Source organism: Perca fluviatilis, chromosome 21, assembly GCF_010015445.1.
Source record: "Perca fluviatilis chromosome 21, GENO_Pfluv_1.0, whole genome shotgun sequence".
In the NCBI taxonomy this organism is placed as follows: Eukaryota; Metazoa; Chordata; class Actinopteri; order Perciformes; family Percidae; genus Perca; species Perca fluviatilis.
In genome coordinates this window covers 19,767,362-19,780,050 of record NC_053132.1, presented here as the reverse complement: position 1 = coordinate 19,780,050, position 12,689 = coordinate 19,767,362, and the positions used below count along the sequence as shown (strand labels likewise).

The 12,689-nt window shown below is 43.1% G+C and overlaps 1 protein-coding gene across 1 annotated transcript in view; it reads right to left on the bottom strand.

The window, feature by feature from the left end:
- Positions 1-1,353: 1,353 nt before the first annotated feature.
- The window catches only part of LOC120551649 (transformation/transcription domain-associated protein), a 92,220-nt gene continuing 80,884 nt past the window's right edge, over positions 1,354-12,689 (bottom strand). The window contains exons 68-73 of the mRNA XM_039789147.1: positions 9,701-9,948; positions 9,273-9,490; positions 7,305-7,489; positions 6,680-6,883; positions 4,800-4,994; positions 1,354-2,490 (exon numbers count right to left, since the gene is read on the bottom strand). Of these exons, the coding sequence (XP_039645081.1) occupies positions 2,206-2,490; positions 4,800-4,994; positions 6,680-6,883; positions 7,305-7,489; positions 9,273-9,490; positions 9,701-9,948 (1,335 nt within the window). The 3' untranslated portion in view covers positions 1,354-2,205. The remainder of the gene's footprint in view (positions 2,491-4,799; positions 4,995-6,679; positions 6,884-7,304; positions 7,490-9,272; positions 9,491-9,700; positions 9,949-12,689) is intronic.

Below are 12,689 nucleotides of genomic sequence, written 5' to 3'. Positions count from 1 at the left end.
ATTTTTATTTTTAGTTCAATTAAGTTTTGGGAGTTTTCATATTGTGCGGAAACTCTCCACTTTTCTCCCCAGACAGCACAGGCTGCACCCATGACCATGAAGGAGTATCTTACAATGATGTCCAAACATGAAAAGAATAAAATCTATTCAGATGTGTGCATGACATGACTGACCTTTTCAGGAAACCAGACAGCTTGAATTCTATTCTAAACATTTCCATTCAGAGTGAAGAGAAATGTGAGATGAAAAAGAAAAAAAAAAAAAATATTTCAAGCATTTGAAAATAAAAACACTTGCAGCCTCTTAAACATGTGAGCAAATATAAGAAACAAGTAGTAGAAAATTCATGAAAGTTGGTTTAATGTTGGAAACTACCAGCTGCTGAGACTTGTAGACTAAACAGTGTTTCCTCTTCTTGTGTGGATCAGAGAGGAAGAGAAATGTTCGAGACGGTGTGTAAACACGCTGAGAGGCAGAGAGGCTCTGTATGTGGACTGGAAAGAGGCGAACAGAGATATAACCTTTGTTTACGAGTGCAGGCAGGCTGGCTGACAGCGTGTATAAGTCAAGGCAGGCCAGCCCACTCGGAGATCTACTGGCACGCATTAATCAAAACACCAGCGGAGGAGAGAAACGCCTCAACACACCTCCGCAGGACTTTGGAACCAGAGGGAGGGAATGGCCACAAGGTTATTGTACCTCCACGACCACGAGACAGAAGCAGCATAGAGATTCAACACCGCTGCGCTGAAATGCCTCTCCATAAATGTCTACTAACTGTGAAGCGCAAGGATGGCGGCAATAGACTTTTTAAACGTCAGAGAACGGTTCGTCTGGAGTCATTTCACAGCATGAGTTATTACCGCAATAAGATCCAAGAGTGCGTGCTTCGGGGTGATTATTGCTGTGACAGTGATGCAGTAGATGTGAGGCGCAGATGGGGATTACTGGTTATTATTGCCGTTTTACAACAGGCATAAAAAAATAAATAAAACAGCACCGTAAGAAACCTAATTTTGCTTTATGGTAATCGTGCGCATAGCTGAAACTCATTTTTGAGATTGGAACAAATCCTAATATACTGTACATATTTCTTTCTTTTTTAAAAGATTATTTTTTTGGGCATTTATTTTTATAGGACAGCTGAAGACATGGAATGGGAGAGAGAGGGGGGGAATGACATGCAGCAAAGGGCCGCAGGTCGGAGACGAACCCGCAGCCGCTGAGTCGAGGAGTAAACCTCTATACGGGCGCACACTCTACCAACTGAGCTACCCGGGCGCCTTATACTGTACATCTTCAAGAAGAAAGAAATACTCTGCGGTGTACTATAACAAAGCCAACAGCAGCATCTGTATTTTAAAAAAAAAGAGCATTTTATTAAAACAAAATGCTTATTTACAAGGCAAGAGATAATACTTGTGTTGAAAAAAGCATTGTACCTTTACAAAAAGGGGAGGACATATTTGCATTGCAGCTGTAGCTTATTACAGTGTCAATTCGCCCGGACGTTTTACTTTGTTACATTACAACAGGGCTGATGGACAGACAAAAGAAATAGGAAGTAAAATGGCTTTTGGATGAGTCAAACATGTTACTAATAAAGTTTAGGCAGTGGGTCAAAAAATTAAAGAGCATCATCTGTTTCACAGGAACACAAAATTCCTCATTTGACTAATAAAAATGTTAAATAAAAATATAAATTTGAGGAGAACAAACGGCTGTTTTAGAGGGCAAAAATGTAAGTGTAAAAATCGTGAGCTCTTGATGCAGGCGAAATACAACACAGACATAGCTAAAGCAAACAACAGAACATTTTCTCATCTCTTAAATAAAAATACTCCCATAAACACGAGTGTGGCTCATTATGAGACCTACACAAATATTTAGACTGTCTTCGTGTGAGACAGGGGCAACTGGCATCACACATAGAGTCCCTGTCATTTAGTTATAAAAATAAATATAACTTGAAGGAGAAATTGTGGTTTGATAAAAAGATTTTAGCAGTCCAGTTATAACTATTATGGATACTGGCAAGCCCTATTCAGACTATCAATGTGACAGCCAGGGCCTTTGTTTCCACCTGATTCCACTTCGCAAACTGTGTGTTTGTCAGATACGTAACAAAAACACGTTTTCTTTCCCTGCATCCCATCCTTGTCGTTCTCCTCCATTGTGTCCCCTCATCTTTTCCTCTGGGTATCCTCAGAGCCAGGGGTGCCAGGCTGGGTCCATGCGACACAGATTGTCCAGGCTGTTTGCTGCAGCCACCAGCGTGTTGACCTTACTCTCTCCACCCTCGAACTGAGCCAGGTTGTGGAGGCGGGTCATGATGGCCGTGACGGCCTTCTGGACCAATGACACCAACTGCTGGGAGTCCATGTTCTCTGGTTGGCCGGCCGGGGACAGAGGCATGGACGTGTCCTCCTGGGTCTTCTTGTGCCACGCAATGATCTCATCGCGGAGGACTGCCTTCAGGATGCCGTCCACCTATCGGAGACAGAGGAGATGACGATGTACATTTCAAGATTCAGTGGTGTAGAAACACGTAAAATACAACCTTTTGTCTCCAATGTTCATATTAAGAGACATTACTCCGATATCTGTATGGTTACTTTCTTGTGGGTTCTTCCCAAAATGTGCAAGGCATAACATAAGCGTACCTTCTTAGCTTTGATTCAAAGCAAAAATGTTCATGAGAAGGTGACTGTTTTGTGCCTTGTCAAACTAATCATTACCTTTGACCTTGGAAAACAATTAAAAAAAAAATTTAAATTTTAAAAAAATTATTTCATGGTCCATTTTCCAGAGCGTTCAACCACATCTTGCAGTCCTCTGCAGATGGAAGTGATCTTTGGTGTTAATTATCATCGTTGAACATAGGGATTATGAGGATGATGGTTTCAGGCTTCAATATATTTGAGTGGATGATTGTTAGGTGTTTGTTGCATTTTGTTCTGTTCCCTGGAAACGTTTGTTTTTCTTGGACCACTGGCCTCTTCTACTCGGCCTGAACTAGTTCCCGTCGTCCAGTGTTTTGTTTTATTTGCATCTTAAGCACTCCCTCCACATCAGTCAGACTTTAAGTATGAGCCAGACCTATACATAGACACCACACGCCTGTCATTACTGTCCTGCAGCAGATCCATTAACAACCCTGGGACTGCTCCTGCTTTCATTGCATTGGTTTTGTTTGGTTGAACTTCATCTCGGGGTTTATTGAAGTTTAAGCGCTAACGATACTGGAGAACTCAGCAGGAGCCTCAATTCGACAAACACTAAAACAGTAAAGTCTAAAGCCCGAGACACACCAAGCCGATAATCGGCCGTCGGACAGTCTGGCTGGAGTCTGTTCGGTGTGTTCCGTGCCGTCGTCCGTCCATGGGGCCGCCGTCCTTCATTTTTGCCGATTTGATATGTATAATCGGCGGGGCGGGCACTGTCGGCAGTCGGACTCAAATGACCCATTTGATTGGCGGTGTTAGGAAAGTTCACTTTCTACATGAACTAGTTCAAAGTTCAGTTCACAAATTTTAAAATGAACTAGTTCAGTTCATAGTTCATACTTCAACATTTCAAACTAGTTCACAGTTCCAAAAATGAACTAGTTCATAGTTCTTTTTTTTTTTCATGTGTTGCTGCGAGCTATTATTTTTCAAAATTATTGCCACAGCCCATATAGAACCACACACAGCAATTATTTTATCAGTTTTAACACTGAAACTATGCGTCAGATTTATCATACGAAGCCTCCATGCTGCTTTTTGTTTTGATGACGCATGTGGCGGTGTGACACTGGTGGCTGGTGTTGCCAGATTGGGTGTTTTTTCCGCTACATATTAAGGCCTGTTTACGGTGCGTTTTAGCTGGGTTTTCGCCTGGAAGGCTCTATACAAATCTGGCACCCTATTGAACGAAGTTAAACTGAGAGAGCGTGCCGTTCACAGACACCAGAATGAACGAGTTCACATTAACGTTCATCAGGCAGTAATACAGTACCAACTATCGTTCAATAAACGCGTTCAGACACAACACTGCTGATTGGTAGAGAGCTAACCTGGAAACGGGGAGCGGAATGAGCGTGCCAAGAGTCTCTCAAAATCTTTTAAACTGACTTTTGTTGATCTGAAATGAAGACAGATTCAGCAACTGCATGGCCTATTTCTCGCTTAAAATGTTTATGAGATCGTATTCTGAACAAGCCGCAATGTTTTTGAATTTCCGGAGAAACCAGACCTGCGTGACGCTTTTGTCCAATCAGCTGCTGGTTTTCATTTTTGGGCAACAATACAGATTAGTGCCGCCTGCTGTTATGGAGATTACGTCTCGTCGCTTTGGTGTGTTCTGATGCACTTTTTTGACCAACTTGGGGAGACTGATCAGTTCAACTGCCTTTTTGCCGAGGGTCGGCCGTCTGGTCAGTGCGTCTGCAGCTTCAGGCCATAAAACCAAAACAATGATCTGGAGGATGCTAAAATGCTCTATAGAGCTGAGCTATGAGTGACCCCTTTCACATACAGGTCCATGACAGGCTCATTACAGACATTTTAATGTATGTATATATGCCTGATTAAAGCTAAAATCATCAAAAAGGCTGAAATGTGACTGCTATTTGAAACCGTTACAAAGCAAAACTAAACAATAGGTTAAAATCCTATATCTCAAACCAAATCTGATCTCGGATTATATGCTATATTCAATAATTCTATTCAGAGCTGTAGTTTATTTAGAAAGAAAAAAAAAAAAAAAAAAAATGGACAGTTATAAGAATGTTACAATTTTTAGAGCAGACAAGTTACCTTAAAGTTTGGCTGTGCGAAGCATCGTGCCACGGCAATCATGGAGGCGGTGAGTGGGCCGGAGACACCAATGGTGGTCAGGAACTCTGAGATGTTTGGCGTCAGGCGGAATGGAACAGGACGGTTAGCGTCCAGGTCGCCCGTGGCGTCGTTGATGTCAAAGCGGAAGTAGGAGACGTTCAGCTTTCCAGTGTCCTAAAAACAGAGAATGGAGTAAAGGTAGAGTATGAGTCAGTTGACTCACAAACAAGTGTGTGTGAGGGAGGACATTTTAAATAACGCATTTTTCAGGGGTACCCTACCAATTAAAGAAAACTTATCTCTAAATATTCCTTTCTGTTCTCCACAGTCTTTAGACCACATGAGCCCTTCAAGAACATAACTCTTCTTCAGAAAGGTGAGGGGAGTTACAAAACAAGCTCATACCAATGAAATGGCTGCAGTTATTGATCTGCCTGCTCCAGACACAGTAACACGTCAAACTATCAGCAGCAGAACATCTATAATCCTAACTCTACTCCCACTCCCCTCTCGCTACCCGCTGACTTAAATATATACAGCCAAGTTTTCATCTTTAAGCCTGCATTTATGTGTGAGAGGACCGCTACCCGAGCAGCCATTCCGGGGAAGATAAGCTTCCTTATATGAAAAGGTGAGTGGCTCTGACAGCTTTATAGCAGAGCATTTCATTCCAGCTCGTGCTCCCTCTCCTCCTCTGTCTCGCCTCTTTCCCTCCCTTTCTCCTGCTTAATTCCCTCCCCTCCTCTCTCTCTCTCTTACTGTCATTTGCTCCTGCAGGCCCCAGCAGAGGGGCCTCATGGCAGTGGGCTGAGACACCAGCAACCCCCAGGAGGCTCAGATAAGCCTGCAGACAGTTGGCTGTGGAGGCAGCGCTCTGAATGCTAAATCACCACACTAGTGGCCAGTGATCGCTTCATTTCGGGAGTTGGTGTGAATGGGATGACGCATTAGTGACATTAGTGTGTCACATGTAGCAACTTGGGGCTGTGAACTTGAGTAATTTTTTAGAGCAAAGGGCAACAATATCAAAGGAGATGGAGAGATTTTTACAAAAGGAAATTCAACAGATTCTCAAGAGATGATATGATGCCTTATAAAGGTGTTGAATGAATTAAATCTATGAGTGAATTATGACCTGATGAATGCCACAAAGCAGTGCCTTTTTTTAGTTGATGAACCTTGAAGCATCACTGAACTCTATAAGTGCCAACTTGGAGGAACATGAGGTCTCCATTTAGGCAGGGTGGGGCACAATGCTATGGCTGTGATGTCCTGTCCTTGCACTCTCTCTCCGTTTGTGTGTAATGTTTGTGTGCGCGTACACTCTCCGTACCGTAATCCTGCTGTGTGTAATGGGATCTGCGGAGTGGAACAGGCAGAGAGGGGGCTTAATACCAGCGCTTAGCTGCCCGGAGGAACGCCTGTCAGCAAAGGCCGATTAGGATCAGAGGGGTGGGGTGGCCGACTGACACAATCATCTGCAATAATGACTTTGAGAAAGCTGTCTGCGGACCCTGAGCGGCAGACAGATGTGTGTGGACTGAGAGAGAGACACAACACACACACACACACTCTTCAAATTGAAACGTCTTTGATAGCTGTTGAGCAGAGGGACTGAATATAATGTTCTGTCAAAACATCCTTCGCATTCACATCGCCTGCATGACTGATGGCCTAGCGTGAATGTCATGGGGGAGAATGGCAATTCATGCAGCCAGATATGGAGACGGTAATGGTGATCTCTTAATGCATCTTTGAGAGTGTGTATCTATTGAATTAGCCCCCGTCACATGAGCGCCACTCGCCCTTGACAGAGTCTAGCATGTTTCTGCTTGTGTAGGTTTGTACGCGTCTCCTACCTGTGCTATCTGTAGCATCTCGGGGTTGAGCCTGTTGAGGTGGAGCATAAACTCGGCCAGACCTATGAGGGCCAGCTGGATGGTGAACATCTTCCGGAAGGTCCAGTAATCGGTGGCGTTAGGGAAGGTGTGGAGTGCCCACTCCTTCAGCATGCTGCGAGGCACCATGTTCCCCTGCACCTCCTTCAGGATGTCGCGCAGGACCTGGTGGGAGACAGCAGGAGGGAGTAGAGGTTAGGTAGGCGGCCGTCATCCAGCGGATATTGGGCCTCACTTTCATGTTCTGCTTTATTCAACTCCATGGTGCCTTCTTTTTAACTGAACAAACAGCTGACAATAACAATTGTTAGATATAATGTAATATTTAATATTTCAAATCAAGTGTTCCTATACAGGTTGAGAAAATTATCCTAGATCTTACGCTAATTAAACCATGAAAGCAATTTTTGGAAGTACATGGTTTTCACATGCTCAAATGCTTCCTAAGTGACATGGTTGCATGAAGCGATCGTTAAATTACAATCCAATCACCCGGGATTTACATCGATGCAGGACATTAAATAAGGTGTACCAGCTGTATAATGCATCTTTTTATGCAGATGTGTTTATATGATCGTCTCCATACCTGGTGGCTAGCCTGTGTGCCTCTGGCCTGCACAGTGGCCAGACGATCATAATATCTGGAAATGGGGTTGTCATGTTCGATGCCCTTCTTGGCACAACGTTGTTTGTAGATTTCCACCAATGACAGAGATGAAGGGTTGTCTTCTACCAGCCGCATCTGAGGTGACACTGCCACCACTCGGGGCACTGGAGAGATAAAAGGAGGGAGAGACAAAAGATAGGAAAGATATGGGGGATGGGAGAGCAGAGGAAAGAAATAGATGGAGGGAGGCCCAAGAGAAAAGAAGAAGAGGAGAGTAGCAGGAGTATGGAAGAAGGGAGAGGGGAAAACAACCAAGTCAGTGACACACAAACTGTAAACATTTGGTTGCACTTGCTAGAAACCCATCACTGTTTTACCACAGTGTAAACAAAAGATCTAAACCTACAACTAAAATACTCAAAAGTTTGCTGCACTGAAGGCGTGCCATTGCTCAACACCAAGCAGGGTCAAAGGAGGTAAAAGGCTGTGCGTGGGTTGCCCAGTGGAAGCCGTCTAAACATTTACATACACTGGCATCCCAAATCAAATCAATACCAGCCATTCCAGTTGGGAGGAAATGGGTTAGAAGGGACTGTTGAATTCCCCGTCCATATTTCCCCTTAAACAAACCAATCAGGGGCATAAATGGAGAGTGGGCAAACATCTGGGTGGAGGGAACCCACAAGGGGATGACAGGAGAGGAATTCGCGCTTGAAAGCCAATTGAAATTGTGTATGGTGTGGGTGAGACAGCGACAGAGAAAGAAGAAAAATGAGTCAGTGTACAGCAGCTCAGGAGAAGACCATGTGTTGTGATCTCCAAAGACAGAAGGACTGTGTTTAACAAATATGTACCGACGCCTATTTTTCATGCGTCACACAAGCGTGTTGGAAGAGTTTCCAGGCAAAATAGAATAGGAAAAGATGTTTATATGTCATTTTGACATGAATACATTTAATAAATGACATTTTGATGTTTGAAAGTCACTAGGTTTTGACATAAATGCAGATATAAATGTAATAAAAAAAAGAATTATAATAATTATCGATTTTCAAATATTGCACCGGTCAATAAAGAATGAAATGTTCTGTAGCCTATATTGCCGTCAATACTGCAGATGTTGTAAAATTTCATCCCTTGTGCCTGTTTTTTAAAGGCCTCATGAAGTGAAAAATGCATTTTTTCAGTGTTAACCCTGTGTCCCTGTATTAATTGTTAATTTATCTCTTTTTATATGCCAAATATATGTAAAAAAACAACAACATCATTTTGAGTATTTTTTACATTATAATGACAGCCTGTTCTCTTCCCTGTGAAACGGTTTCAAATATTTGATGACTCATCCTGCACCTGGGGGCGTTTACTAATTTATATCCAATGAAAACATTTATCACGTTTTAATGTCCGACCCCAATGACTATAAATCCTGCCTGTTACCAATCGGGACAGACTACATCCAAGGGGACGGACAGCTAGCCTGTCAACAGCAGTGGCACTGGTTGTGACAGCCTGGCTCTGTGCCAACGCAGCATGGGCATGTTACAAGCTACATGCAGATGAACAGAGCTGCTGCTGAATGACGGCAGCCAGGTGAGCAGGTGGAATAAAGGGAGACGTTAATTTGCTTGTATCGTTACTGCAGGTGCTGCAGTGACAGAGCCCTTTAAAAAATAAAAATAATAATAAAATCAGCAAAGCTCCCCATTTCTTTTGTCCTCCTCGTGATATAACAGAAACAAAAGTTGTGGGAAGTTTGTCGGGCCATCCTCAGTACTGAACTAAATCCTGCCCACTTCTTTTGTGGGCCAATCAAATGCAACATGACAAGAATTTCGTTTCACTAGGAAATACGTCAGAGTACAGAAGCTAAAGTTGCTCCAATGTCCGTTTCATGAGGCCTTTAACCTCATGCACACAGGCACCCATCTCTCTTATCCCTGATCCTACCAGTGAAGAAGAGGTGTCTCTTGGTGGTCTCCTTTCTCTTCTCCAGACAGGGGTTGAGGAGGCGGAGAAGTTGCAGGACCCTCTCCTCTCGGCGCGACTCGGTCAGGCAAGCATCGTTCATCACCAGGTAAGGGTAGATCTTGCCATTGTGGCCGCGGATATAGAGACGGCGTGCTGCTGTATTGTGTTTCTGAACAATTTCCACTCTGGGCATGAACCTGGAGAGAGGTGCAGGGAGACACAACTGAAGTGATCAATGATGAGAGAGGAATGATATGTGGGTACAATTCTCCTGTGAGATTCCATGGTCATTCCAGGTGTTTGTTGTCAGTTTTCTATTTTATCAACCGGGAACTGAAGTTTAAATTTAAAACCCTTTCACCAAGTATTTTTTTTAGAATAGAGAAGGTGTAGAAAGAGTCATTTACCTTGCAATCTTGATGTAATAGTGCGTAGGTTTGGGCATGAGGAATTCCCCAGGGATCTCCACCTCAGCCGTCTGTGCAGAAAAGTTGCTGAGGAAGCGACATTTCTCTTCAATGAGGAAGAACTTGGGCAGCTGCTTAGTCTTGGCCTCCAGGATCTTGATCCACTTCTTCAGCTTGGAGATCAAATTGTGAAGCTTCATGGAGCCTGGCACGCTAAAGTCAAAGTCTGGTAGGGGCAAAGAGAAAAACTTTTCTTACAACAAGAATTTCCTAGCACTGGCCTTTTCATCGTTTCCACAACTTTTTCCAATGTATCCCATCCATGATTTGGCATCAATGACCGAAAGCAGAATGTGATATTAAAATTCACAAAAAAAAGAAAACAACAAATATACAAAAGCAGATGGCTGCCAGGGAGTCAAATGTGGCCAGATGAAATCCTCAAGCTAGCTGAGAAAGTCTGAATGGGGGAGTCAATGTGTTACACTTTCTCCTTAAAAATGCCCTTCAGCAAGACACTAACCCCTATAACTGTTCCAGTGGAGCTGCTCTCGGCTGCCAAAATTACAAGACTGTTAATCGTAGTGGGCAGCTCCCAGGTGTGTTTTTGTGTGTTAGACCTTTAACCTCCCCTGCAGCAATACGCTCCCAGACCTGTGCTATAAATACCAAAGCGTCTCTAAGTAACCTTGCCAAATAAAATACTATAAGGGGTTAAAAGTTAAACATATGCAAGCAGTGTACGCACACAGGACGGTACTCAAAAATGTTATAAATAGAATCACAATAATAACAATTGAAAGTGCATTGGTGAGATGACATTTCAACAGTTAAGATTAATTAAACTGAGATCTGGGTATTTGCAATACCGTTATTTACACAGTAACATGGACTAAGAACATGGTGATGGCCTTGGGGAGGGCAGTGGTTACACAAATGTACACCTGGGAAATGTTGAATCTAAATATTGTGTTGCACTGTTGGCCACTCCACTCCCAGCAGTGTGGTGAAGTGCCTTGCTTAAGGGAACTTCATGGATAAGTTATTCATTGCAGGCTGGCAGCAAAAGGAGAAATGTTTGCTCTATCGACTTAAATCTCACTGGTGGAGGCTGGGAACTGATTAAATTAGAGCTATAAAAATGAGAGTCTTAAAGTATTAAATTCCTGTTTCAAGTCACAACTCATATTGCACATAACATATTGTGATGAGCTGCAGCAATAACAACGGAAGGAGGGGAAGTGAGCCAGACAGGTTTTCCATTTTAGAGAAAAGCCCCCAGGACACACACACACACACACACACACACACACACACACACACACACACACACACACACACACACACACACACACACACACACACACACACACACACACACACACACACACACACACACACACACACACACACACACACACACCCTGTTGTGCCGCCTGTTATAATGAATCTATGAAACTGCAAGGCCTTGCCATTTCAAACCCATTCAATCTCTCCCAGAGTGAAACCTCCTAATACTTTAAATAAGCCCTTTAAAACAGCCAATGTTCTTTTCCGAGTGGCCCGAGTTTCGCAATACGTCTGCCTGCAATTCACCTGCCTCGGTAGCAGAGGTAAAATTGAAACAGTCCTGAGGAATTGCAACCCGACAACAATTCAGCGCCATAAAAGTGTATAATGCTTACAAATAGAAGAAGCGAGGCATGCTCCATTCCTTCGAAGCCATGAAGCAATAAAGTAATGTAATTCCATCTTTATCAGATATAAAACATTTTACCGGTTCAAATCTGGAGACAGCTGCACATAAGACCCAGGCATTATGTTTTTACAACACATAATAATACCTGAATATTTAAAGTAGTCAAGAGCTTGTCCGATATGAGCAACAAAAGCTTTTTCTGAAACAATTAGTAACCAATATTTCACCTCGTTTTGAACTCTAATTATAGCTAATAGTGCCAATATAGTGTGCCAATATTAAATCTGCAGACAGTTTCTGAGAGAAAATACAGGAGTGTTCCGTGGCAAGTGCAATACAGCCAGCAAGACCACAAGAGAGTTATTTTCAGTTCCCCTGAACTCATCTTTGATCCCTGCTCTGTCAGCTAGCTGGGAGAATATGATGCTAAGAGACAGAGTGTGGTGTGGAAAGCAGCCAGGTTGCACTCTGACCTGTGCTGGTATTGTGCCCTACCTAGTCTATATCGATGACTTTCCACTTCCGGGACTGCTCCGTTGCCATCGGAAATTCTACCAGATTTCACTCCTTTCAGCTGGATGTCCGTTACCTTCCGTTTTGTTTGCGTTGGAATTTTAAACTCTGGTCGATTAATGAGGACAATGGTCAACTGCTCCCCATATCTCTGCAGGGTAAATCCAGACAGCTAGCTAGGCTATCTGTCCAATCTGAGTTTTCTGTTTTGCACGACTAAAACAACCTTTTGAATGTACACGTTCTACCAAAACAAGTTCCTTCCCGAGGCTATTTTGCAGCGGCACTGCGGCTTTTCCCAGTGCTTAGCATCGCCCATGATGATTGTGAATCGGTTTAAAGCAATGCCAATAAACCAGAGCATGTTTTTCTCCCATCCCAGAATGCTGTGTGGACTAGTCAGTGTCAGCAGCCCTCACAGCAGCATGTATGGGGGTAAAGGGGTTTCTGGCAATAATATTTAAAGTTTATGACTAACAACCAACTGAAGGTACATAGGTGCGAAGGTAAATCGCTATACATAGTGTAACATTTAACTATGCTAAATGTCATTTCAGCATGACAAATGACTATTGAATAGGCACAGAATTAAAAAGACAACTTGTGCATTTTTTTCAGAAAAAACTCTTCTGACAAAAGTATCTGGAACAGATCCACTGCAAAAACGGTTACTCATGCAAATAGCATTCACCGTAATTGGATTTGGATGCCTCCCTGCTGCCAAATGTTATATGTGCACATATAAACCCATATTTTCCAGCCCACAAACCCTGTGAA